At 35.5% G+C, this 25,535-nt stretch overlaps 1 protein-coding gene across 3 annotated transcripts in view; it reads right to left on the bottom strand.

Annotated features, from left to right (window-relative positions):
- The window catches only part of PGAP1 (post-GPI attachment to proteins inositol deacylase 1), a 45,303-nt gene that overhangs the window by 18,159 nt on the left and 1,609 nt on the right, over positions 1-25,535 (bottom strand). For all 3 annotated transcript variants that reach the window (XM_054209502.1, XM_054209504.1, XM_054209505.1), the window contains exons 2-22: positions 22,271-22,424; positions 18,589-18,764; positions 17,779-17,950; positions 16,568-16,728; positions 14,924-14,976; positions 14,686-14,752; positions 13,160-13,265; positions 11,369-11,424; positions 11,130-11,213; positions 9,353-9,402; positions 7,882-7,933; positions 7,573-7,650; positions 6,649-6,724; positions 6,318-6,391; positions 6,179-6,230; positions 5,409-5,475; positions 4,442-4,550; positions 4,027-4,065; positions 2,877-2,970; positions 2,124-2,214; positions 1,835-2,032 (exon numbers count right to left, since the gene is read on the bottom strand). In XM_054209502.1, the coding sequence (XP_054065477.1) occupies positions 1,835-2,032; positions 2,124-2,214; positions 2,877-2,970; positions 4,027-4,065; positions 4,442-4,550; positions 5,409-5,475; positions 6,179-6,230; positions 6,318-6,391; positions 6,649-6,724; positions 7,573-7,650; positions 7,882-7,933; positions 9,353-9,402; positions 11,130-11,213; positions 11,369-11,424; positions 13,160-13,265; positions 14,686-14,752; positions 14,924-14,976; positions 16,568-16,728; positions 17,779-17,950; positions 18,589-18,764; positions 22,271-22,424 (2,009 nt within the window). The remainder of the gene's footprint in view (positions 1-1,834; positions 2,033-2,123; positions 2,215-2,876; positions 2,971-4,026; positions 4,066-4,441; positions 4,551-5,408; positions 5,476-6,178; positions 6,231-6,317; positions 6,392-6,648; positions 6,725-7,572; positions 7,651-7,881; positions 7,934-9,352; positions 9,403-11,129; positions 11,214-11,368; positions 11,425-13,159; positions 13,266-14,685; positions 14,753-14,923; positions 14,977-16,567; positions 16,729-17,778; positions 17,951-18,588; positions 18,765-22,270; positions 22,425-25,535) is intronic.

Here is a 25,535-nt window from a genome sequence, read left to right as displayed (position 1 = left end):
TTTACTTCATTTGGGGACCATAAAGGATACATTTGTGAACATAAAGCATTAGATAATGCTATCTGTAGATCTGCATCAGTCACTAAGTTCTTCTGTTCAGCAAAAGAGCACAAGGATCATCTTATTATTACTGCAAAGCAGCATCATGGAAGTGACACCTAATACAAATGTTAATGCACTTTAAATTAAAGACAGTATACTGCTGTATACAGTATAAAACAGTAAGTCTCCAGGAGATTAATTCTGTGACAAACGTTCTTCCCAGACAGGAATTTTTGCTTGCTCACAGACTGTGTCTGAGACACAGAAAAGCTTAAGTTTCTGGATTCCAGCTGGTACGACTAAGAAACAAGTATGAATTTGAAATGACAAAGATGAGCTAAGGAGGTGTGACAGTGAGGGGAATGCAGCAGGAGGTGCAACAGAACTAGGAAAAAGTCTGTACTACTTGTATATTCACAGGATATTACAGATTTAAACTAGACACTGAAAACAGAAGAAGCATTATTTGGAAAATACAATTTTAAAAGCCTTTGCAACCAAAATTGAAAATAACCACAAAAAGGTGGCTGACGCACACAAAAAAAAAAGAATTCCACAGACAGCTAGTGACAAATTCTTTGCTGCTGGCCATATCAGATCATTTCAGAACACTGAGCAAGAGTCAAGCGAATACTATCTACTTTAGAGAGATTTATAGAAAATAAAGGTGGGTTTGTTTTGTTGGTTTTTTTTACAAGTAATTCAGAAGTAGATCAAAAACTGTGTAAGGCACTAGAACTGTGTAAGGCACTAGGAATTTCAAAATTAACCAGCTGACTTACAAGCAGGCACACAAAATCTTATTTTCCTGCCTCTGCCCAAGACACTCTCAGGATTTGCAGGAAATCAAAAGCTTTAGTGAAGTGTACAAATTGAGCAAAACCCTTAAAAATTCAGAAAGAGTAGTTTCAAAAACTAGAAGTTAATCACTTTATCACTTAAAACTAATACTGAAGCATCCACTGTAATTTATAAAGAAGATGGCTGAGAAGAAATAGCTGACACCACATCTATTATTTGGTAGAATAAGACCCAAAGTGCTCATGGTGAAAAAATAAAGAGTTCATTTAGCAGATAGTTTCTGAGTAAAGAGCATCCCAACCAAATTTCTGGAGACAGAGTTGGCTCAAATCTAGCTGAGGGCTGTTATCAGTGTCAGAACGCTCAAAGCATTAAAATAGCTAAGTGTGTTATCCAATTTACTAATTTACTCTTTCAAAAATCTCTTTATCTTCCTTGCTTTTTTTAAACCCACTTTCATATTTGAATGCTCATCTGTACAAGCAAAAACATTCCCCTGTTCTTCGACACAATCAATAAAATTCATCAGTCTTGTAGAGCAAAATTAACATCCAAGAAGTTTGTTTTACAAACCTGTTTGCATTCCTTAATGCAGTTTATCCAATATGAACAATGAGGAATGGATCGCAATGCTTATAGTCCCTTTCTAAATATATACATTTATTTTTTGAGCTGCTTATAAGGGAATAGTTCAATTGCTTGCTTTTCCCCAACAAGCCTTCCTGAAAAACAAACTGAAAACCTTTATAACAGCTGGTGAAGGAAACGAGAAAGCCATTTATGTTCCCTTTTGGAGATGTGGAATAAGGAATATGAGGCAATCCTCATATGTCATTAGTACTTAACGCTGACAAACCCAGATGGCTAAAATCATGTATGAACTGTATTGCAGAATTCAATCTGCCCAAGCATTCACACTAAATCAAACAGAAAAAAACTGACAGAGTCTCAGTCATCTAAAAGAGCATAATTATATAGCATAATGTTTTACCTAATCAGAGTTAACCACAATGAAGAGAAGAGCCTCAGAGATATAGAGAAAAATACTCCACTCCAGTAGGCAATGCCTGTCCCAAAAAGAAATAGAATGAGGGACACAAGGGGGAACCATGCATCCTGACTACTCAGTACAGCAGCATCCACCTCTGGTAGTGACAGTGATTGCCAAATCACTCTAAACCAGTGAAACCTGCCAAAAACATGAAAGCAGTATTACTTATCACTTCCAATTACCATTACAGTTGGAAACTGCTTTAAATAAGTAAGTTACACAAACTCACCTCTGCAGAAACACAACAATGCTTATGAGAGGTTCTACTTTGTAGGGCTTAGCTGTCCTAACTAGCTCAAGGGAAAAGTCTGAACACTGGCCTAGAATAAAGAACGGAAAGCATCTGTAGTTATTATTTTGTTATGAACTTTAACAAGTAAGATCCACAATAAAAAGTAAACTGAGACAAAGGTTTGAAAGTTTACTTCAAAACAAGATAATTACATCTTATAACAGTACTGTAAGTCAACATACTTCATCATCAAGGCCCTTATTAGCTGGACCACCCATACTCAGGTAATATGACAAGAGCTTTTACAGAGATTACAGAGTTTGTTATAAACACTACCTGAATTTAAGCAAAAATACATTTTGTCTGAAGACATGACTAAAGGTTAGTCTGGAGATCTCATCTTCATGCAAGAAAAATGTTTTGTGCATACTAACGATGTATTTTAAAAACTTTTACATGTATTTTTAAGTAGACTTCTATTGATTCTAAAATATAGTGCAACACCAATCATGTGCAACGAAAGGACTGCAGAGTAAAATAATAAGGAAATATTCTGCTACAACACAACCTTGAAGAACTATCAACAAAGCAAAACTGAAACTGAAGAGCATAGGTCCAAGTACTTGCACAAGTTCAATGATACTTAGCTTAAAAAATTCACAACTAGCTAGTCTTTCAACAGTACATTGGATAAGTAATTTCTTTAAACACGCCTGTGACAGAAAAAAAAAAAACATTCTAGAAAGCTACCTGTTGATATCAATGTGCTCAACTGTCCTCCGTAAGTAAGAAGAATATTAGAAACAACATAGACAGGAAGAGCGCCAGCATGGAACCTTATTATCTGAAAGACAAGGATATAAGGATAACTTTATTTATTTATTTATTTGAAATACACACAAATATCATGAAGAGAGCATGATAACATGATTGGAAAATCTTAAAAGTTTCTCATTTTGATACATAAATTATTTGATAACCATCATTAGCAACTAATGTTATATATGGAAAATACTCAGATCTATCATAAATGGCTAATCAAACGTGTTTTGATAAACGACCAAATTATAAACTAATGCTTTTTTTCAAGTCAAGACAAATATGAAAAGAACAAAGTAGCCTCTTAACGGTATTTCAGTAAAATAAATTCAAAAAATAAAAGTAAAAGTACACTTTCCAAGCAATATATAGTTATATATGCTTTTGGTCAAAGAATTTAATGTACATGTTAAATGGCTTCCACTGTCCCAAATAATGAAGGGATATCTGTTTAACACACAAATAGCACACAAGTTCTTTTAAAATGACAACAAAATGAAAAATCTTTTATGTATTCAAATAGAGAAACTTGCCAGTAATATTCTAGTACTACACTTAGGTGCTTGAGAATTAATTACTTTTTAGAATCAGAATATTGCAGATGGCTAGTCTATTTTTACTGATACAAATGTTGAAATATATTCATTGATAATCAAAGAAGATTTGTTGAAAAGGAGCATATGGATCTACTTAGACTTTTTTTTTTTTCCTAACTTTGAGTTGATGCCAAATGTATTTTAAAATTTTAACACTACTGACTCATCAGGCTAGAAAGCGAAAGTGACCTACAGCATCATCTCTTTACAGATATCCGGCTAATCACAAAGCCAAATGCTCAACATTTACAATAGCTCTTTAGATCCAGAGTGCTTTTCTAATCCTCTGAAAACTGAGGCCTGACATTTATCCAGATGGGATGCCTTGCCAAGTGACAAGGTTTAAAGTGATCATTGAATAGTGTTCCTCTTGGCATCAAGAAAGAATCTGAAGTGCCATAGTAGGGAAGGGAAGAAGGGAAAACTTCTACAGATGCTACTGACATAAAAAAACCCAACAATCTAGTACTAGAAAGTTTTCTTACTTGCCCAAGAATCTGTACAGGTGACGTCTTCAGAATTATCTTGATAAAAAAGCCAAATATTTTATTACTTTATACAATGGTAAGCATAAACACAAAATACTTTTATTTCTAAGAAGCCAACTTAATATTGGAATACAGCAATCCCATAACTAAACTGTACAACAGCTTACTACTGATTTTTTAAAAACAAATGCTTTAAAATTTTTCTTAGAAATGAGAGCCCAACTTCCAATATTACTCCAGCTGTTACAAAATACTTGTAACATGCACTACATTTACAAAAAGGCCAAACAGCCCACCTTTAGATTTGCTTAGTATTTATTTTGATTAATAAGCTACTTGTTTTAAAAGACTCAATTATACAAAAACTATACAGCAATGCAAACTAACTATAAAATAAATCTGCATTACTCACTTCATACTGACAGTCTGAGGAAGAGTAAATATTTAACTCTGGAACCCTGTTGTCATTTTGAGGCTGAGCTGTATGCAGTTTTGCAGAAATCTCAGTAAAAGATGGAACTCTGAAACATCAACTTAATTGGTAATTGTCCTTATAATCAAAAAAAGCCAAACATGCCTTAGTTTTCATCAAGTGCACATAAAGCAGAACTAGTACACAAAGTGTCACTTCAAGCTATAAGCTAAATAGTATAAGGAACTTGTTTACCCTGTCACAAGGTACTACGTAACATTGTCAATCCACTGTCCTCTCAACTACCAGGGGGCATGGTACTAATGAAAATAAACAAGTTCATCATTAGTGTCCGCACTACCTCACAGAACACATAAATATGCTGAGTGATAAGAAAGAGAAGGACAGATTCTCAAGAATACAAAGCAGTTTCCTGCAAGTATTACATTGTTAGAAAATACAGGGGGGAAAAAAAAAAAAAAAATAGAGAGGTGTCCTTAAGGCCTCTAAAATAAATAAGGAAGACTGTTTTCCACCCATCTAAAATAAACCCAGGTTGTTCAACTGCAATTCATGAGTGACACGTATTCCAAACTGTATCATTTGATTTTGTCAGGACTATGCTGCTGAAGCAACTTAGGGCTACTGTGTGATCCAAACTCCAGGTTACAGGAAGAAGCCAGCATCCAGAGCAGCCTCTCTATTCCCCACTCATGAAGGAGTCAAAGATTATGCCGAGAATTTCAGATCAGCAAATTACTTCCTTTTCAAGAAAATTAGCGAGAAATATTAAACAAACAGTTAATAGATATTCTGAGGAAAAGCCAAAACAACTGTCAACAAGGGCAGGAAGCCAAGCACTTGAAGACTGGAGAAGTTGTCTCATATCAGAAATATTACCACAACAGAACGTAAACATTCTTCAAAAACATACCAAAAAGTAAGTTATAATTGTTAAAGTCCTTACTTTGCTACAAATATTGAGTCTTCATGTGACCAGGGTATATGAAGTCTGTAAACATTAGCTTTTCTTTCTGAAATGGAAGAGAATTAAAAAATATAAAATTAATTAAGAACAAGATGTGGCAACTGTCTCCAAAGACTAAACTGCAAGTAAAACAAAGGTGGTATATAGATCACTATACAGAATCACCATGCTTGCAGTTACATTGCAATTCCCGTTGCAATGCAGATCAGTGCAATTAACATTGAGTGAAAGTGACATTTTTTAATTCCTGCTGTTACAAAATAAGACAGCAAGACATCAATGTTTAAAGGCAGGACAGTTATGAGAAAACTTCTAGTTTTCAACACAAAACTGTAACCTCAAGCTAACGATGCCATCACTTTTTTTTTTTTTTTAAACAAAGTCCTTTACCATTCCATTCTGATTAAGCTCATGTAGCTCAACATTCAAATTTGAGTCCCATAATTAGCAAGTTATCCTAGCCAAATGTGCCATTCTTGAGGAACACTTTCAACATAATGCAGAATCCTGCCTAAAGTTCAACTTCCCTTTGCTGGGAAGTAAGAAAAACAAACATATGAGGACTAATTCCACATTTTCTTTGACTTATCCTTCTTAAAAAGTGGAAAGTGAGATGCTTGAGCCTATTATAACAGTACTGCCTAAACCACATTGCATGAGAGGACTTTTGTTTCCATCAGCTTCAGTCTTGAGAATTTTCAACAAGCATTGTTTTATAAATTTATACTTTAGACAAGACTTACATTTACCTTTGAGTGACTGGCAGTGGCCCTCTATATAAATTTTGAAAGCTTGATATATCTAGAACATAAAAAAACCCACAAACAAATCACTTACATTCTCCAAACAGTGGTTACAGTAGCTTAAAAAATTAAGTACCATTCTTACTTGGTTAAAGTGCTGGAGCTGTACATTGTAAAGTAAGCCAGTTGAATTTAAAAGAATTTTGCTTGAAGAAAGCCCTGTAAAGGATTAGATAAAGTTATCCGAGAACTTACTACTTTTTCCCCCCCCCCCAGGAGACTTATATGCTTCTACATCTGTTAGTCAAAACCCTCACATTTCTTATTTCTTTGTCTTATTATTGTATTACTGTATTAACTTCAGTAAAAACAACCCCAAAACCTCCCTGACCATTGGAATTTTTAGGCAAATTATTATCCAAATGCTAGTAATAGTAGTTTTCCATTTTTTTCCAAAAGTAATATGCTATACTTACCAAATGAAAAAAGATGAGTTACAGGAAGCTGTACTGTTCTGGAATCCTCTTTGAAGAATTCACAGTCCAAAGTATACTGCAATTCAGGATATTAAATACAGATCTAAACCAAGCACAGGCCTTTGCACTTGCCAAATTCTATTCAGAGGCTCAAGTAGAGTACAGGACACAAATACCGAAAAACCACCTCTCCCCACCACCAACAGGGACTGACATGGAGTTTGTTCCTGTACATAGCAGTACAAGTTTGGGTAGCTTAAGCTTAACTTCCAGGCTCTCTGGCTCTCATCCATTTGCAAGAACCTTCAAAAAGCTGTTCAAATAGCTGAGAATGACTAGAATCCAGTTTACACCCCTTAAGTGTTCCTTTTAGTGGGATCCTGAGAGGCCTTGATGCAAAGATATCCAACTCATCTGTGAAATTCAGAACTATTAAACTCTGCACAACTCAGTCAACCACATTATTTGTGGTCTCAGAGCTTACAGAGGTATCTGCACCAAGCTCCCCAGAATCCATATGTGATGTCTTCAATTATCTACAGCATTCTCTGCCACCCTGGATAAGAGAACCGATTGTTCAAGAAGATAAACATTCAGGAATACAACCAGAATATTAAGAAAAACAAGGAAGAACATTAGAATCTCCAACAAGAACTCTAATAACTGTTTTGAGAGCTGTCACTTCATATGTTTCAAGTACTACTCACGCCTTGCATTTGGCATTTTATCAAATGAAAATGTTTCTGAGCTGACAGAATATAACAAAGTTACCTTCAAGCCACACTGGAGTGTAGGTCTATGGTTTCTCAAAGGAACTCAGCACATACTTAATGTACTTTCTTTTCCTTCTGTCATAGCATCTGAAAGCTATGAATGCACTAAGCAAGCAATTTCTGCATTTCTTTTTTTTTTTTATTATTTTACCTTATTGCCAACTGTGGGTAGTGCCTGAATGACAATGTGGGACAAAGAAGGATAGTCCTGAAGTTGCAGTATTACAACCTTAAAAAAAAAGAAAAAAAAAAAGAAAAAAGAAAGAAAGAAAAAGAAAAGTCATTACTGAACATATCCCTTAGCCTACCCCTAGCCAGTTCCCAGATGTCCACCTCTTGTACCCCTTCCTCTGGAATACAATCGCATGTTCCAATACTGTAAACAGAACAGATCCTTCTCCTGTGACATACAACTACCCCACAAAGCACCTCTCTCCTACAAATTATGTACGATGCTTACCTTGGTGGTTGGAAGTAACTCAGCTTTCCAGGATAAATCAGTAGCTTCCAGGCTGTAAAAATTCATGCATGTTAAAGGATGAGCATATTCATTATACAGGCACTATGTTATGACAGTAGATTAACATAGACAGCTTTTCTCTCTCTATATATATATATGGATTCACATGATTTTAAATTGAGAACCAGTGTGGGTCTACTGCAGGTAGCTACCATAGTAATTTATCAAACTATAACCATTTCAGATAATACAAATCTTGTTTTTGCAAAAACAAGTTAAAGCAAAGCTCTAGCTTCGTATACACAAAACATACAGTTTTTATTAGCCATGCAACTTCAGACACATAATGAAAATTCTTAATGAGCTAAAACAGCACTAGCATTGAATTAACACACAGTTTTATTAGCACCTTTTAAACATCAAAAGTGCCAATTTTTCCTGTGGAAACATCCAAAACATACCACATAAAACAAAAATTTTGTTAGCTGCTGCAGAGCTAACAGCAGTTCTAAAATGGTGTGTACTTATATTAAGTCAACACACTGAACTGCAACACATTCAGTCAGTCATTTTAAGTTTTGGTTTTTAGAATACCAGGATATTTCTGTTTCTCTAAATAATGCTACATGACCTCAGGACACAGTCCACAACAAAACCACTATTATTAGATGAGGTTTTAGGCAGCAGTCCTGAATTAGGCTAAGCTGCATTTGATGCTGATCAAAGGTTATACAAAGAAGTAACAGCCAACTTCTCCTTGGAGCAGGACAAAGTAATTATGACATCTGGCTGTCAGCTGGAGGCAACGCTCTGTGGCTATACACCTCACCACAGATCCCAGAAGAGATAAATACTATGCTGGCTCAATTCCACCTGGAAGCTTTCCCTAACCTGAAGGGTACATTGAATTTACTTTGAGCTTACTTTGCAAATGTAAGGTAAGCCAGTGTTTTACATCCATTTTGTAATGACTGTAATGACCTGATTCAAATAATCACTACATCACCCACTTTTCTAAATATTTTTTGTATGACAATAGCAATTTTGGAATAAGAAAAAAAATAAGAGATGCTCCACTCCACTCTTCTGAAGGCTTTGAGTGATATTTGATGTCTTCTGTGATAGGATTCTAAAGAGAAGCTACAAAACACATGATTTAGGAATCCAGCACAGCATGTAGTGTCCACAAGAGAGCAACAGGAGCAACTTTTCACTGCTATAAAGGTCAAAAATACAGCTTAGAGAAGAAAAAGTTCACCTATTTTATTCTGTATTCATGCAGTAGTTCTGAGAAAAACTATTCTTTCCTGTTCTCTTGGTGATACAGAAAACATGAATTATTCACAGTAAGGATTTTACTTTTCTTCACAACCTCTTCCCTCCTAAGGAGAAGGATATTTTATATGCTTCACTTTCAAATGTAGTCTCACAAGATCCATTTGAATAAAGAACAGGAACTGTTTATACTCACCACATTGATGAATTACTGTTCATACAGCCATAAATCCAGCTACTTGTGTCCTATAAAGGCAATACCATAAAACAGTACATTACCTATGTGTGACTGTATTTATAAATATATTAAAAAACAGCAATTCTTTACTCAATTAAACAATGCAGGAGTTAATGCTGATAATCTTCTCCAAAAATTCTGTATGCTGTTTCAGTACACCAGATGTCAACAACTGTTCTAAAAACCCTCTGATGGCAGAACCTTGGTGCAATTAACTTACTAAAAAGAGGAACCAACTTCCGTCTTCATCTCACTCCTTTTCTATTAAGTGTGTCTGCAGCAGCCATCACTATATTGACCAAACTCTCATAAGGATGTCAAATGCTGAAGTGTAAAAGTGAAGATGATGATAAAAACCGTCTCTCTCAGATTTCCTCAATTATTTATAATGAAAGATATCCAGCAACTTTTGTTCTTCATTTTGCAATGAAGTCAGAGTTCTGTGTTAACAGCAAGTGATATCCTCCACTAGAAGTCTGATATCATAATCTTGGAATTACAATTATAAGAATGGAAAGATGAACTATAAGAGTGAGAGGCAGGGCTTTCTAGGAACCATTTTAAATAACTTCCACTTGCAAACAAAGGTTGATTCATAACCTTTTCTAGTTATGAATCAACACAGTTTCTAAAAACAAATACAAGGTTAAGCAAACACACTTTCACCATTTCTCTTTAAAAAAAATAAAGTATCTGCCTTACATATGATGTAAAATTCAATTTTATTAGAATTTAATCTTTTCTAACCAAAAGAAACATCTCAATGTACTATCCTAAGTAGTTGAGGAATGCTTCAGACATTTCATGTTCTACTGCTCCCTCCCTCAAGCATTTGAGTGTTCTGAAGCAACAGTACCATGATGCGAGTATCTCAGACATTGTTCTGTACCTTCTCCTCCTCAAGCAGTACTAGTCCTGTCTTTAAGATATTATAGAAAAGGCAAAAGTTACGCTATTAAAGCACAACTAAGATTACAACAAGTGTGTAAATAGTGAAGATGCTACTGGGACGGACAATTAGGAAAGCACTGAGAATATACAATCTTTTTTCACAACATGAGGTATGAATCCCTTTGGTAGGGGTAGGAGTGGCAACAGGGACAGGCAGGATGGAACAGGAAAGCATCTCAATTTTCTCGCCACTAATCTAAGATACATAATTCTGAAGAGCATATTAATCTATCTCCAGTTTGCCAAGAGACTACATTCATTCCTTTCAGAAAATATTTTTTAAAAATTTCAAAAACATTTTGGCTAGATTTATGTGTTTGGAGATAAAAATACAAGAAATGCACATTATCGCCTCTCCTCTCAATAGAGAGGACAACTGAGGTGGTGCTGTTTTCTCATCTGCCTTCCATTTGCATCCACTGCTAAGAGGAAGATCTCTGTAGCCTTTCAGACTCACTTAAATTTTATTACGGGAAAGCAAACCTATAAACAGCTTTCCCAAATTAGAAGTATGGCTGAACCCTGGCAGCACTAAAAATAACTTCTTCATTCAAAACCATCAATACAGAATTAAAGGAGAAATTAATCTGGGGCTAACCATAAGAGAGTCAAAAATAAAACATTTGAGTTTCAGGTGGCATTGAAGGTTTCAGATCTTGAACACTAAGCGTGACATGCTAAAACAGTAAGTATCAATGTCAGTAATTTCAACAACAGTTTCATTAAACTGTCTTAAAACTTCAGCAAATCTAAGTTAAAAAACATTAAAGAACTATTTTCTCACCAACATACTGTTTTCACAGTAAACATGACTGTATGATTTTCTGTGGCTTGCAAGAGGAAATGTGAAAAATTTTCCATCAGAATCCTTAAAAGAAAAAAAGTTGCTCATTAGTTAAAAAAAAAAAAAAAAACAAAAAAACAAAACAAAACACACACACAAAAAAAAAAAAAAAAAAAAAAACAAACAAAAAAACCCCCAAAACCCATAAAAACACAATGTGGCAAAAAAGTGTTACTTACATTGTAAGATGAGTAAGTCCATTTTGAAGCTTTGACTGTAATCCATGTGAAAGCTCCTAAAAATAAATAAGTTTTTATATGCCACACTGCAGGAGCTATTATCCTTTTCTCCAAAATCTTATCTGTTACTTATAGCCAAGGTCTTATTCTCTTACCTGTAAATGGCCATAGACTTTATAAGCTTTATCAACACTCAGGATTGCTACTGCTTCGAATTACATGCAACAGTTATCATCAGTTACACAGGCAACAGCAAAACCCTGGGATCCAATTACTACATTGTAATTGTAAAACAAATACCCTAAGGATCTTGAAACAAAGCTCTCAAGGCAACAAAACAACTAAGAAACTGAATGACAGTAATGCAATTAACAGGGTATGTGACTGATTAAAGCTAAGGCAACATTAAAAACAGCCCCAAACTTTGGTCCTGTCAGCCTCTTAAGAAAACCCATACAGAAACTTGTGTAGAAGCCAGTCGACGATGAAGTGAATAACACGTACAAGAAAAAAGTAGCAGTTTAAAAGATTTGTCTGGAAAAAGAGTAAGACAGAATGACAAAGAGAATAGAGATACAAACAATGCAAATTGTCATGCAAGAAGGTTAATAACTTACTTCTGTGTAATTACAGTAACAAGTTCATCACAAATTTAGCTGTCAAGAGGTCACCACAAATAGGAAGATGCAAACACGATATCCAATTTAAACATATTCCTCCTTATTGCTAAAAACTGGCCCCCAAAAAGGCAAACAAACAAACAAACAAAAAATCAGCTCCACAGCCTCTTTGGGCACATGTTCCAGTGTTTGACCACCCTCCTGGTGAAGTACTTTTTCCTAATATCTAATTGGAATTTCTTTTGTTGTAACTGGACTCTACTGCCTATTGTGTTATCACTGTGCACCTCTGAGAAAAACCTAGCTTCACCTTCTCTGCAATCTTTCATTAGGCAGTTGAAGAGAGCAATTAGCATTCTCTTTAGGGTGAAAAAGCCCAGTTCGCTCTCTCCCCCATGTCCTGTGCCCCAGGAGCTAACCATTTTGGTGGTCCTCTGCAGTATATGTCAACGCCTAAAGGCCACCTTATACTAGGGTGCCCAAAACTGGACACCAAAGTTAAAGCTACCTTAGAACTTCTGCATTAGCCTACGTAAAGAAAATTCCTGAAATAAAATGGTTTTCATAAAATGGTTCAATGCATTTCAGCAAAAGCAGGAATACATCTGTGCCCTGCAAGAGTTCTGTTTAGTTTCCAAGACTACATGCAGTCAAAATTTCTCACCTTTAACTATGCATTCTTAGCAGTTACAAGGAAACCATTAGTGTGCAGTCCATTTTACCCTGCCATGTCATGAAAAAAAGGAAGTCACTGATGCAGCAGATCTGAATATTCAGGATTTCCATGAGTAGCACAAAACTAACACAATGGCTCTACAACACCCGTACTATCCCTCTTGCAAGCATGGTATGTAAGTGTACATTAGACTGTACTTTTGACATCCAGCTATTCCCAATTTCTGAGATTGTCTACTGGACACCCTGATGTAAACACGACTCCTGCTCGCCCCCGAAAATCTAAGCCATATAAAAGCGAGACTTTTGCTCCTACCCCTTTTAACCTATTTAGTGCTGAAACCACACAAAAGCTGATAGCTTAGGTCTATAACCCATATTATTTTAGCAATGTCTGAAGAAGGACAAAATGTATTCCAGAAGTTTGTTTGTTAATAGTTAATCTTCTCACTAAGGAATATCACTGAATCCTGTTCAAAAGAAAACTGCCGCACACCTGTGAGTTCTGTAAAAGCTTCAGGATTTTCCTCAAATATCTTTGCAGGGTGTCTCACGAAGTGGTGATTCAGTACAGACATTCTTTTCTTTGGATCCTCAGTTATCTAAAAAAAGAACACATTAACAAATTTTATTTTACCAATTTGTGTGATTTAAGTCATCACATGACCATAGCTAGCAATACAGTTTTTGGGATGAGACGCAGGAGAGATTATTAGAAAACATGGTACACTTTCTATTCTAAATTCAATAATCTGAAAAAATAACATACTCCATCACCGCAATACAAAAAGTCTACACGTTATGAAGCATAGCTGAAACTTTTACGAGTTTTAGATCCTTGCCTACTCTGAACAAAAGGAAGCCATTCTATTAAACTTTCTTTCTAGACCCACATGCATTCTTCCTGAAATAACACATTTATGCCAGAGTTTAGGAAAAATTCTCATTTATATTTATGAGTCTGAGTTCACAAATCCAGCTTACTACATGTAGTAATATTTCAAGCATCCAAACAGATGTAGAGCTACGTTGTGATTTGCTTTCATTTTAGGTTGAGGGTTTTTTTTGTTGGTTATTTTTTTTGTTTGGTTTGGTTGGGGTTTTATTCAAAATCAAGTTTACAGGACTAATTTTTGACTATTCAGTTTTTAAAAATTGTGGCCATCACAACTGATTTCTGAAAAGTTCTACCCTCCAGCACACTGCCAGTCAGCTCCAGAACAACTGTACCCCATTTTGTCTCTCTAAAACACATTTTAAAGTGAGTACACCCACGAAACTAGAGAAGTCTGGCCCAAACAGCCTCAAAAAGAACACCTGGAAGCCTTCCTCCTCTATGTCTGGGGCTCTGCTCTAACATATTTTCAACCTCTTGGACCTTAATTCCAATTCACGTTTACTGCTGCATAACATTTCAGAAAGAGAACAGAGTACAACAGGAGATTTCTCCAACATTTTTTGAAAAGTAAGATACAGGATATTTATTTAGAAAAGCAATAAATAATTTATGGTAGTATTTTACTTGCATTCTATTTTTGTAAGTGTAATTTGCAAAAGGACACAACAAACGCATGCTGGTGCTGGGCCACTGTGATGACAACACATGGGCAAGTTCGAGAAGCATTATGTCTGAGTTAAACTATCACAGTCAAAGGAGGTGATTCAAACACATATTGAGAGGTCACATTCAAAGCTACACAGCCAGCAAAACTTGCTGGTGCAAGTCAAGTAAGCCTGCTGCATTATGGAAGAAAAGTTCAGTCCACACCCCAGCTATAAAGCATGAAACAGTCAATAATAAAAACTGAGTTAACACCTAATTATTTCTGACACATTGGTCAAACAACACAAAACCACAGAATTTTTCAGTGACAGGTACAAACCAGCAATTTTCTCGGCATGACTTAATACAATTAAAAAGGAGTTTTCTGTATAATGGGATGATATTTGTCCTGATTAAACATTCTGGGATGGAAGAAAAAGGTTTGATGGAGAAATATACAGGAGACCACATATACAAACCTGCCTTGTATTTTCATCTATGAGATCAAAAAAAGCTCTAATGGTAGCCAGGATCAATTCTTTGCACCTAGAAGAATAAGTGAAATTAAATCTAGAAAGGAAATATCTAGGGGAATAAAAGTGGTCAGATGAGACATCATAATAATATTATGCTGAAGTTAAATTACTGTATAATGTGGTAACAGTAGAGAACAGAGGGATGTATGGTCAGTCAATTAACCTTTGTTCATTAGCTTACCACACTATGGAGAGATGGTCTGTTGAGGCCCATGCTCTAGGCACAGCTGAGCTCTGTTTGGGGAAGAAAAAAAATTAAGATTTTGTTAGTATTCAACATTTTCAAATTCTAAGCAAGCCTTTGCCCTCCTTATTTAAACATATTTGCACAATTATTAAAAAGAATAGTGTTGCGGGGATTAAGGTACAATAGAATGACTTCCTCAGTCAAAAAAAAAAAAAAAAGTCTTACACGTGCTGAAGCACGTGTGAAACAAAATGACTAAGTTAGCTATGTTAGATAGCAGAGTCTAATGGTGAAAGGGCAAATAATGGTATAGAGAAAACTTACCAAAATTTCTTCAAAGACTGCTTCTATGACATCTTACTATTTTAATAAGTGATCTTGGCACACAAGAATAGAAGCATGCCAATGAAAGCTGCTGCTGAAAAAGCAAGGGCGTCCTCAACAGAAAGGAGCATCAGAAGACCATGCAGGAAGAATGGACAGTCTGAAGCTATTCATTTACAAAAGTGTATTGCATTTTAGGGGCTAATAATATCAAAAACACCTCCCATAAATGGAGCTCATCACCTAGTTGTACACCTTGATTCAAGTAAGTATCAACTATTGATGCATTACAGCCAGGAAGAAAAAAAAACAAACCAAACAACAATACCACCGCCCCCAAAACAGAACAAAAACCCCCAAACCAAAAAAGTAAGAAAAAATAAAAAAACCATGAGAAAGAACTGGTACCACTACACATGAGATCTCATGCAAAATTCTGGTCACCAACACTCAAGAGAAATGAAAATTGAGCAGATGCAGAGAATGGTTACTAGGACAAAGGGAATGCAGAGTTAATCTTCTTAGCCTAGCAGAATCAGAGCTGAGACTATTTATAGACAGCTTTCTGTACAATGGACAGGGAGGTAAACACCAAGGGAATAACAACTACTTCGGATAACATTTCAAGTTGATGTGAAAGTGCATTTAAAAGCTGGCTTGTGGAGTAAACAGAAGTTGGAAATTACAAATTTTCTTCCTACTGAGGAGCGTTTTCTGGCTACTTCCATGTTAGGAACAGGTTGATGGCAGGGGGATGGAATGACAAACCTAACTGCTTCTATGACGTTGTCTGATTAGTTTTGGAAGGAGACAGATGCCTGCAAGAGCAGAAGACTGGACTTGATGATCCAGTAGATCTTTTCTATTCCAAAGTTCTTCGAAAAACAGTAAATACAAATAGAAGGCTTGAAGCCAAAGCTGTTTTTTTATAATCAAACCAGTAGTCTATTCCTATACTGCACGTCTGTCAGTCTCCATATACACGTCTCTTGTAAAAACGCAGGAAAATAATACCTGAGTTCTGAAACTAAAAAGGTGCAAGAAGGTGGCAAGAAGAAACACTACCAAGTGGTAGAAGATTCAAATCCACTCCAAAACATCCTCTTCCAGAGGACACTCATTTAGACTACAACCAACTATTTATGGGTTTATAGCCGTACACTATCTACTTTGAGTTTTCACATGTAGTATTTTAATATTTAGTTATAATATGCTGCACATACAGACCATAATTAGACACCGATACATGCATTACATAAACAGCTATCTAACATGTCTCCATGCAAAAACCAAAAAAATAGTTTGCTTTTTTACCACAACAGATAAGGCACTGTCATGTTGACTCAATCTTGGTAGAAAAGCCAGTCCTGAACGAACTTGGTAATCTCTGAATCCTCCCGCCACAGAAAGGGTAGTTAAATTTCTTAAATCTTGGGCCTTTAGAATCCAATGATTGTTTACAGCTGTATAAAAATCTATAAGATATATTAAAATCAATTACAATATCCCAGTAAGTCTACTTGAGATACAAAAAAGCTATAGAAACACTTAACTAAAAGTTTCTGTAGCCCCCCTAGACACATTCATGCTCCAGTTATCACTTTTGATTCATATAAGGAAGGAAAACTATCGTTTTAACCCCAAGAAGGTAGCAGCTGGGAAAGACACATACACTTACACCTTCTATATCATCTGAGCACATATATTGTTTGAGTAGCAAACCACAGATTTATTTTAAGGACAGACAGAGTCCAGAAACAGTCAGCAAGGAAGTAGTACTGCATTGCAATCAATTGTAGGAGAGAGAATTAATACAAGCACAATAAATCAAATTCAGCAGCTAAAGATAATCCATTCCTCTTGGGTGCCACAGAGAATGATGAAAATAAATGTCTATTCCCTTTCCTTCACCAATTCCCCCAATATCTACATGTAGCAGCACAATTATCACTGAGCGCATATTTTATCAGTATAATTTAGTCAAATCTAGCTTTTCACAAAGTGTATAGTACATGCATAATGATTATACTTCATTTTTTATGCCACAGTTATTTAGGTGAGCGGAAAATACGATCTATCTTTTGTGTAAATATATTATATAAAATATATAATTATATGTGCATTTAATAGTCTCACCCCCCCCAACCTTTGGGCGTGACAAACATTAAATTTAACAACTCTACTTAGGCAATACATTTGATAAAGAAAGCCATTACAGAGGTCAAGTTTATAAAAAAGAAAGAAAAATTGCCATTTGCTGGAAAGCTTACAAATTAAGTAACATGCTCTGCAACTTACTAAAATTACAAATTATTGAGAGCTCCAGGCCCTGCACAGCAGCTCAAGTCCACATAATTCATTTTATTACACCTTACTTTCTCTCGGTATCCTAGTGCTCTCACACAACCACACAACAAAGGAATAGATTAATCACAGTAAACAAAACAGCACATTTTGCTCTTGATTTGCAAGAACTTCACCTATCCATGCTTGAGAGGATCAATTAGATAACCTGCAATACTTACCGGTAAGATATTTGTCTAAAGGCATTACAGGTGCAACATGAGGTGTGGCTTGCGTAATAAGGAGGTTTATAAGTTCAGGCTTAAAATTCTTCAGGGTAAGCAATGCTCTTGCAACAAGACCCCCCATGGAATGACCTACTATTGCAACACTGGTTGGTGCAAATTCTCGATCCTTAAGCAAACAGCAAAGAGTAATTAGACACATCAAAAACAGATCTGACATTGAACTGTAGTTATCAGTTGTACTTTTTTTTTCCCCCCCAAAATTAACTTATGTCCTATCAAGGATAATATTAACTAGTATCAACTTGACAAGTTTACAAAATTAATATAAATTTAGTTGCTATGTCAAAAAATGTGTTTAATGTGAAGTTTGCAGCTCAAAAATAAATATTATATAGCCTATGTAAGCACAGGAAACTTCAGCTTATTTTAATTTCCGAGACTCTTAGGCTATCAAAGAACTTTCCTAGAGAGAACTGGATGTAAAGTGATGCTATACTAATATTTTAGTAAACTAGGGAAAGTTTACATCTCTACTGCAAAAAAAATAGCATACGCTGTGCATGGAAGTATTTATTTAGAAACACAGTTACAGGACCTAACACTAGGGCTCTGGGATTGTCACAAGCATTAAAAATTTACTGAAGAGCAGCACTTCTGTATTGCACTACCATCACATTCAATTATATACACACGTCATAAAGTCTCCCTGCTTTACTCATCATTCTTCAGTTTTCCAGCAGAAAAGGCAGCCCAGAATCCCATTCCAAAATGCAAGTACATTATTCAGCATATGTCACTACTTACCCTGTACAACTTAAGAATTACTTTTATGCATTCATGCACAAACTTGGTCTGTCGTTGCAGACTACCACCATACAATGCAACCAACTCCTCATTAAAGTTGACACTGAAGAAATTAAAATGATACTTGAAGTCAACATCTTCTGCTTTTCTAAGTGCAATGGAGCCAAGAGAACGTACTGGGAAAAGAAAACACCTTAATTAGAACAACCTAATAGTCACTGCTTAGCATTGTCATTAGTAGACAAACACATAAATATACAATCTATTAAGAAAAACATGTTATCTTAAATTCATTGTTCACCTCAAGTAATTTATAAAAGTAAAAAAAGGATGAAAAAGACATCCAAAAGCAAATAATCCCTTTTCTAATATGTAATCACGCTAGTTTTACAAAAACAGATTTGAAGACATAAATAATCAGAGCAAAAGTGTCAGCCAGTCACTGTTGGAACCAAATTGTAAAATGGGAAAAGAAATAGTTATTTCCTATTTTTATAAGGATCCCTCTGGTAAAGAGATATTAGTAAACATATCATAACAAGAGCTTACAGAAGAATCTGGAAAAGAACAAACCTGATGAGACAAAAAGAAAGTTTGGACTGAGTTACCAAGAGCTGCATACTATGTTTATGACAGTTAACCACACAACCTAGCCTACTGCTGACTACAGAGATATTTTATGTCAAAACCAAATTATACATGATCAAGGATTATGTTCCTCCATCTGAGGGCTGCTTTTCTCATCTCATTTGCACCTTCTTACAGCCACACCAGGACAAGAAGGAAAAACAAACAGTCTTGACTTCAACTCTAGAGGCATCGCTACTGCTAAGCTTTCCTAAAATTCCTTTGAAGGCCATCAACTCTAGGACAACATTCCCAAATACCACTAAGATATGTACAGGGGATTGGAAGAAACAAACCCCAAAAGACACTTTCCCACCTAAAATCTTGAGGGAGAAAATGTTCTGTTTACACAGTCTTGCTTCTGACCCATCTTCTCCACCTAACCCCAGCTGCTCTTTAACACAGCCTTCTGAGTGCAGAATTGTCCCCGAGTTTCCATGGAGACATGGCAGGATCGGAACAGTAACGGTTACAAATTAAAAAAAGCACAATAGGGAAAGAAGAAAAGAAAAGAGAGAGTCCCAAAAGCAAGTATATACTTTTGCAAATAAACTAACGATTACCAGAAAGGTCTGCCCAAATCCAGCATACAGAAGCAAGATTCTTCTGGAGTGCAACACTTCCAGAGATCTGCAGCCTACAGAATCCTCCTTCTCAGCAAAGTTTGCTACAGAAATTTACATATCAAACAAATTTCAGCAAAGTTAATGACATTGTAAAGTAATACTTATGAAATACTTTCTATGTTCAAACACCCAGCACGATGAAATTTGTAAATCTAATTTGTAGTTGTCATTCCACCAATTCTATCTAAAAGTAATAAGCAATAAGAAAACCTTTGAAATTATTTGAAAAGACCTGAAAAGTATTTAAAAGATCAAATATCTTGTCGCAACTTCATTATCTCGAAGTCATGGTAAAAGGAACAAGAATATTACCAAAGATCACAGGGCAAGCATGTGACAGATTCCTAAATAAAACTCAGGATCTCAATTCTCACAATCTCAGGGTCATTCCTAACAATTAAACTAGACCATCATCTTTTAGTCAAAGTCTGAATTTTGTACATTTTCAAAGGTTCATTTTAGTACCCATGAAAGATGATAAATTAACATTTCAAAACAAAATAGTTTGGGTTGGAAGGGACTTTTAAAGGTTGGGGGTTTTAAAGGTTTTAAAGGGTTAAACCCCCCTGCAACAAGCAGGGACATCTTCAACTAGATCAGGTTGCTCAGAGCCTCATCCAACCCGACCCTGAATGTTACCAGGGGTGCAGCATCTACCACTTCTCTTGGCAACCTGTTCCAGTGTTTCACTACCCACGTTGTAACAAATTTCTTCCTTACATATAGTCTAAATCTACCCTCTTTTAGCTTAAAACCATTACCTCTTGTCCTGTCACAACAGGCCCTGTAAAAAGTTTGCCCCCATCTTTCTTATAAGCCCCCTTTAGGTACTGAAAGGCTGCAAAAAGGTCACCCTGGAGCCTGTAACACATCAAAGTAACAAACCCAGCAAAGGCAGCAGCAACACTTCGATCTTCATTGCTCAGCAAATATGAATATATATTTTAAACAAGTACGAAAATAATAACACTACCAGCTTCTCTGCTCATCTAGGTATCAGAATTAAATGTTTTATCCCACAATAAATTCTGAAAGAAATACGAATTTTCATAAATTCCATAATAAAACCAAAAAGTATTCTGAGCCACTGATTAAGGCAGAAAAATTTATTTTAACAAAGATTTTGAAAAATGAATATATGACTTATTAACAGTCTCTCTAAATCAATTTCTCAAAACAAAGAATATTTAAATATTTACTGATCTTAAGGGGCACATTATATCCACAGCACTTAGTACTTCTGCTCAACCAGTTTAAGTTTTTCTTCATATACTTCCTTTTGATTCCTAACATACTCTTAAAGTACTATTTTATTTCCCGCATAGTGATGTACTGCGCAATGATGTACTGTTTTTAGAGACAGCATTAATTCAGATTTGCAATACTTTATGCACAATTACAAAAGTCCATATGGTATCTCTCATAATCATTATGTTCATAATCTTCTTTGGATTTTCTGAAAGTACAAGCTGGTAAAATATTTTACTTTGATATAAGCTCAGAGAGTATGTTCTCAAACAAAAAACTTTGCAAGGGTTCTCTGAAATCAGATAATTTAAACACCAAGTTCAGTGCAAATATAAGGAAAAATTATCACAGTAAGATATCAGGGTTTAGACTGTGGTGGTTTTCCCCATACACACACATCAATTTGGCCAACATCATAAGAGTATTACTGTTTCAAAGCACACTTTGGAGAACAACAATAATGGTCTTCAAACCCAGCCTCCAAGAAATACCAGATACTGGAATAAACACACACAATACTTCACGTTCATCAAACTACTAACTTTGGTATTTACAACAAAAAATAAAAATGCTTTAAAACTATTACCTCTTTTCATTTCGAGCCTAGAAGTGCAAGAGGGAATAACATGGAAAACAAAAATAGGCTATGTGTAAAGTGAGAAAATGATGCTAAGGAAAAAAATACCACATAAAGAGGTAGGAAATAATGCAAGCTACAGGGCAAGCCACAAGACGATGCTTATTTCTATAGCACGTAATTACTTCAGATCACATACTCTAGATTGTTCAGTTTCTTCTAATCAAATTTAGGTCGTCTTATTTGGCATAACTGCACTAAACCTTGTTCAAATCAAAACCAACTAGAAGTTTACGATCAAAAACACAGCAAGAGTGCAGTGCTGCCCTAGTACAGCATAAATGTTGCTGTTTCAGGCTTTCAAAAGTCAAAAGTATTACTCCAGAAAAATATTATAGCTCAACTGTTCAACCGATTTCAAACAAAATTGAAGTCTCTTCACTGCTTGACATTAACCATTGGCTAACAATGATATCTATACCATAATATGATCAGCCATTATGACTTTTGTTGATATTATTTCAAACAGAAAACTTACTGTCATTAAGTAATGCATAAATATGGGAGCTCTTTGTACATACCTATAACTTAACCAAATGCTTACCTTGTTTGTAACTGCCAGCATTCCCAGGAAGAAAGAGAACTGGAATTCCTGTCAAGAAGAGATTTTTGTTTTCTTCAGCGTAGTTCCCTTCCCCATAGAGATAGAGCTCATATACTGGGTATCGTCTGGCTGTTTTCTTTGGTAATTTTATTTTCTGTTGCAAAAGTTAAAAAGAAAACAATTACCTTGTCTATATTGTTGCACAAAAGAAAATATAGTGGCTTATACAGTAATTTAAACGATCTGGCTTATGTTTTAGGTATTGTTTTAAATTACAGTCTAAAGAATACAGAAGGAAAAACTGCTTTAAAAAAATTATAAAGAAAATACCAAGTATTTTGTTTAATTAGGTATTACTGTGCACGAATGGCTGCAGTTACTTACTTGAAACAGCTCTTAACTTTAACTGGCTTTGAAACAAGCTGCAAATTAATGCAATTAGGTATCTTTTAAAGTTGCACATTCGTCAAGTAAACCTAGCCTTACACTATGGGGGAACCCAACCAACCACCAGTCAAAACCCAACCCTGTCAAAACCCAACCACTTCTCACAGGACATGAGAATTTCAGAGCAGAAACTGGAGCACAAGTGATCCCAATTATTCCTGCTGCACCTGAACAGTTCTGGAATCCTTTTCAATGCCACATAACTCAGAACAAGGACGTGCTACTGCACCTGATACCAAAGCTGAATCTCGAGAACAGGGCTACATAGGTGACTGTCAGATGACAACTGTTATGTCAGGGTTAATTACAGATGCAGCAGGAATTCTCGTAGGTGCTCTTTACTGAGATGTAACCTGCAGTGGGAATTTCAACAATAGTAGCAACCACCTTAATATGGCTTGTCAGAAAAAATAAACCCGTGATACTCTTGGGGCTTTTTTTTTGTTGCTGTTTTCAGAGTCAGTTATGTGGTCTAGAGACAAACAACCTAGTTTTGTAACAACTCGGGATCCAATTTACACAGTCAAGTGTCACCTTAAAAAAGGCCATATTTCTTGTATTAAAAGAAAGAAGTAAACAACTAACCACCTAACTTATCACATGACTTACAGGGTTACGAATTCCCAAAGAAAAAAGAACAAAATACCTTTAAACCTGAAGGTTAGGTGATGATCAAGTCTTAGACCAGTAAGTTATGACTCTTCGAGCCATATGATACTGCTTTAAACAAAATAAGTAGTAAGCAAGAAAACATTTAATTAACTCCTGTATGGAGGTTGGTTGGTTTATAATTTTGAGTGTCTGAGATTTTTAAAATTCCTATGAATGCAAATACACTTGTTCTAGCATTTGATTACTTATGACAATTCAGAGACAAATAAGAGAATTTAAAAATAAATTTGCTAAGGTGTAATTTATATTTTAAGGAAACATTTTATTTTAGAGTAAGGTCAAAACTAAACTCAGTTTTGCATCAGAAATCTTCTCAAAAATCTCTCTTAATTGCTTTCTCGAAATAGACGCATCGCTATTTTGGATATTTCAGTTGTTTCTTTCAACTGCATCTACAGTAAAGGCGATTTAGCTTTTCCCTGCCCACATACACTTTCCCTTGCCCTGTTCTTCTCTGTATCTCCTCGGCTAAAGACTATTTCCTTTCTACCTTAGCCTTCAAACTGTTTGCCATATTGGTTATTTGCAACCTCTTCTTATGATGTTCGATACATATATTTAAAATGTATATTATATATATATTATATTTTATAATATATAACAAAATACATGTATTAGAGAAAAAGACTGTATTTAATTCCTTCACTGTGAACAAAAAAGATTAAGCTTTGTTCAGGACTCATGTCTTCAGATCATCCTTTCAATGTTCTTTCCCTTTTCTCCATCATCTCGCCTTTCCAACTTTGCTAACCTCTCTGTCCCTTTTTCATTCCTTTCTACTGCTCCTTTTTTCAAAGGCTTTCAAAATTCTGTGAAAAAAAACAGATTTAAAAAAACAAATTAAAAAAAAATTTAAATTAATCAGTTTCCATTACTAAACTAAGAGTGCCATCCAGATATGTTTAAATGACCTCCTGTCGGATCAAATCAACTGTTCTTCCACAGTATCTTCCTGGTTCATTGTCCTTTCAAAAATTTTTCAAAACATAAAATTAACAAGCTGCCCTTCTCTGGGTCAATGTCAAAAGCAAAAAAACTACACAACCCATGAGAATTGTTCTACCAAAATATTGGGGTTTTTTCTGTAAATCACAGTGCTCAAATATTATAGCAAAATGTCAACGCACAACTGCAGAGGAAAACCGACGTTCATGTTCCGTGACAGTGGTTTTAAGTTCTGAATTCTCAAGACATTGGTTATATAATTGGTTGTAACGAGCTACAGTAACTTTTTACAATGTCAACGTAGGCTTCATTTTTCACCCTGGTTCCCAAAGAAGTTAGGCTTATGTGAAAAAGTCCTCATTACTAACTTCCGAATCTCTTACCAAGCTTAGCTGAACAGGACATGGGTAGGTTAAATTCAAATACTGCAATTCTACAACTCATGCAAAAAAAAATGGTTAAGTACAAAACAGAAAAAAAATCCAAACCAATTCCATTACTTTGTATTAGCTTGAATGTGAGCTAACTCACAGTTAGACAAGAAAGAAATGAAACTTCTTATATTTAATTACTCAAATAGTTATTTGATTTATAATGTGATGCCCAATCTGGAAGGGAGGACAGGTACCTTTCACCTGAAATTCCTACCTTGCCGTTTCCTACTAATGCCAGCATTACAAAGATATTAAAAATTAAACAAACAACCTCTCCAACAACAAAGAGGTACTTGAAAAGTATAATGCCTTAGCAAACCCAGACAAATTCATCATGTCTCCCCCCCCCCAGCTAAAGTACTGTTTTCCACACAATAAAAGTGGCTATTATTCAGGGAATAGAAATTCTGAGAGGCAAGAATACAGCCAGCTGTGACCTGCATCTCCTGCATGGAACTACTGCTTACCCTTAAGCCGCGCATCTCTTACCAGCACAACACTTGCCTAAAGAGGCTTAGAATTTAAGCCCTGACATAAGGAGTAAATACAAAAGATGTGTGGTGGCAGATGAGAATTTCATGCAACTGCCAATAACATCACACAGATTTTTACTAGTAACTTTCCGTTGGCTGGCTTCAGATTGAAGCTGAAGTAGGTTTGTGCTGCTAAGAGATCTGAAAACTTCCCATTTAGTTTTTGAAGTATTTATAACTGCTTAAAAAATTTTGTCCTACAGCACTGACAAACCCTTGTAGCTATACCAGGGT

Source organism: Rissa tridactyla, chromosome 7 (assembly GCF_028500815.1).
Source record: "Rissa tridactyla isolate bRisTri1 chromosome 7, bRisTri1.patW.cur.20221130, whole genome shotgun sequence".
Taxonomy (NCBI): Eukaryota; Metazoa; Chordata; class Aves; order Charadriiformes; family Laridae; genus Rissa; species Rissa tridactyla.
The sequence above is the reverse complement of the archived record's forward strand: the minus strand, read 5'-3'. Positions and strand labels throughout refer to the sequence as shown.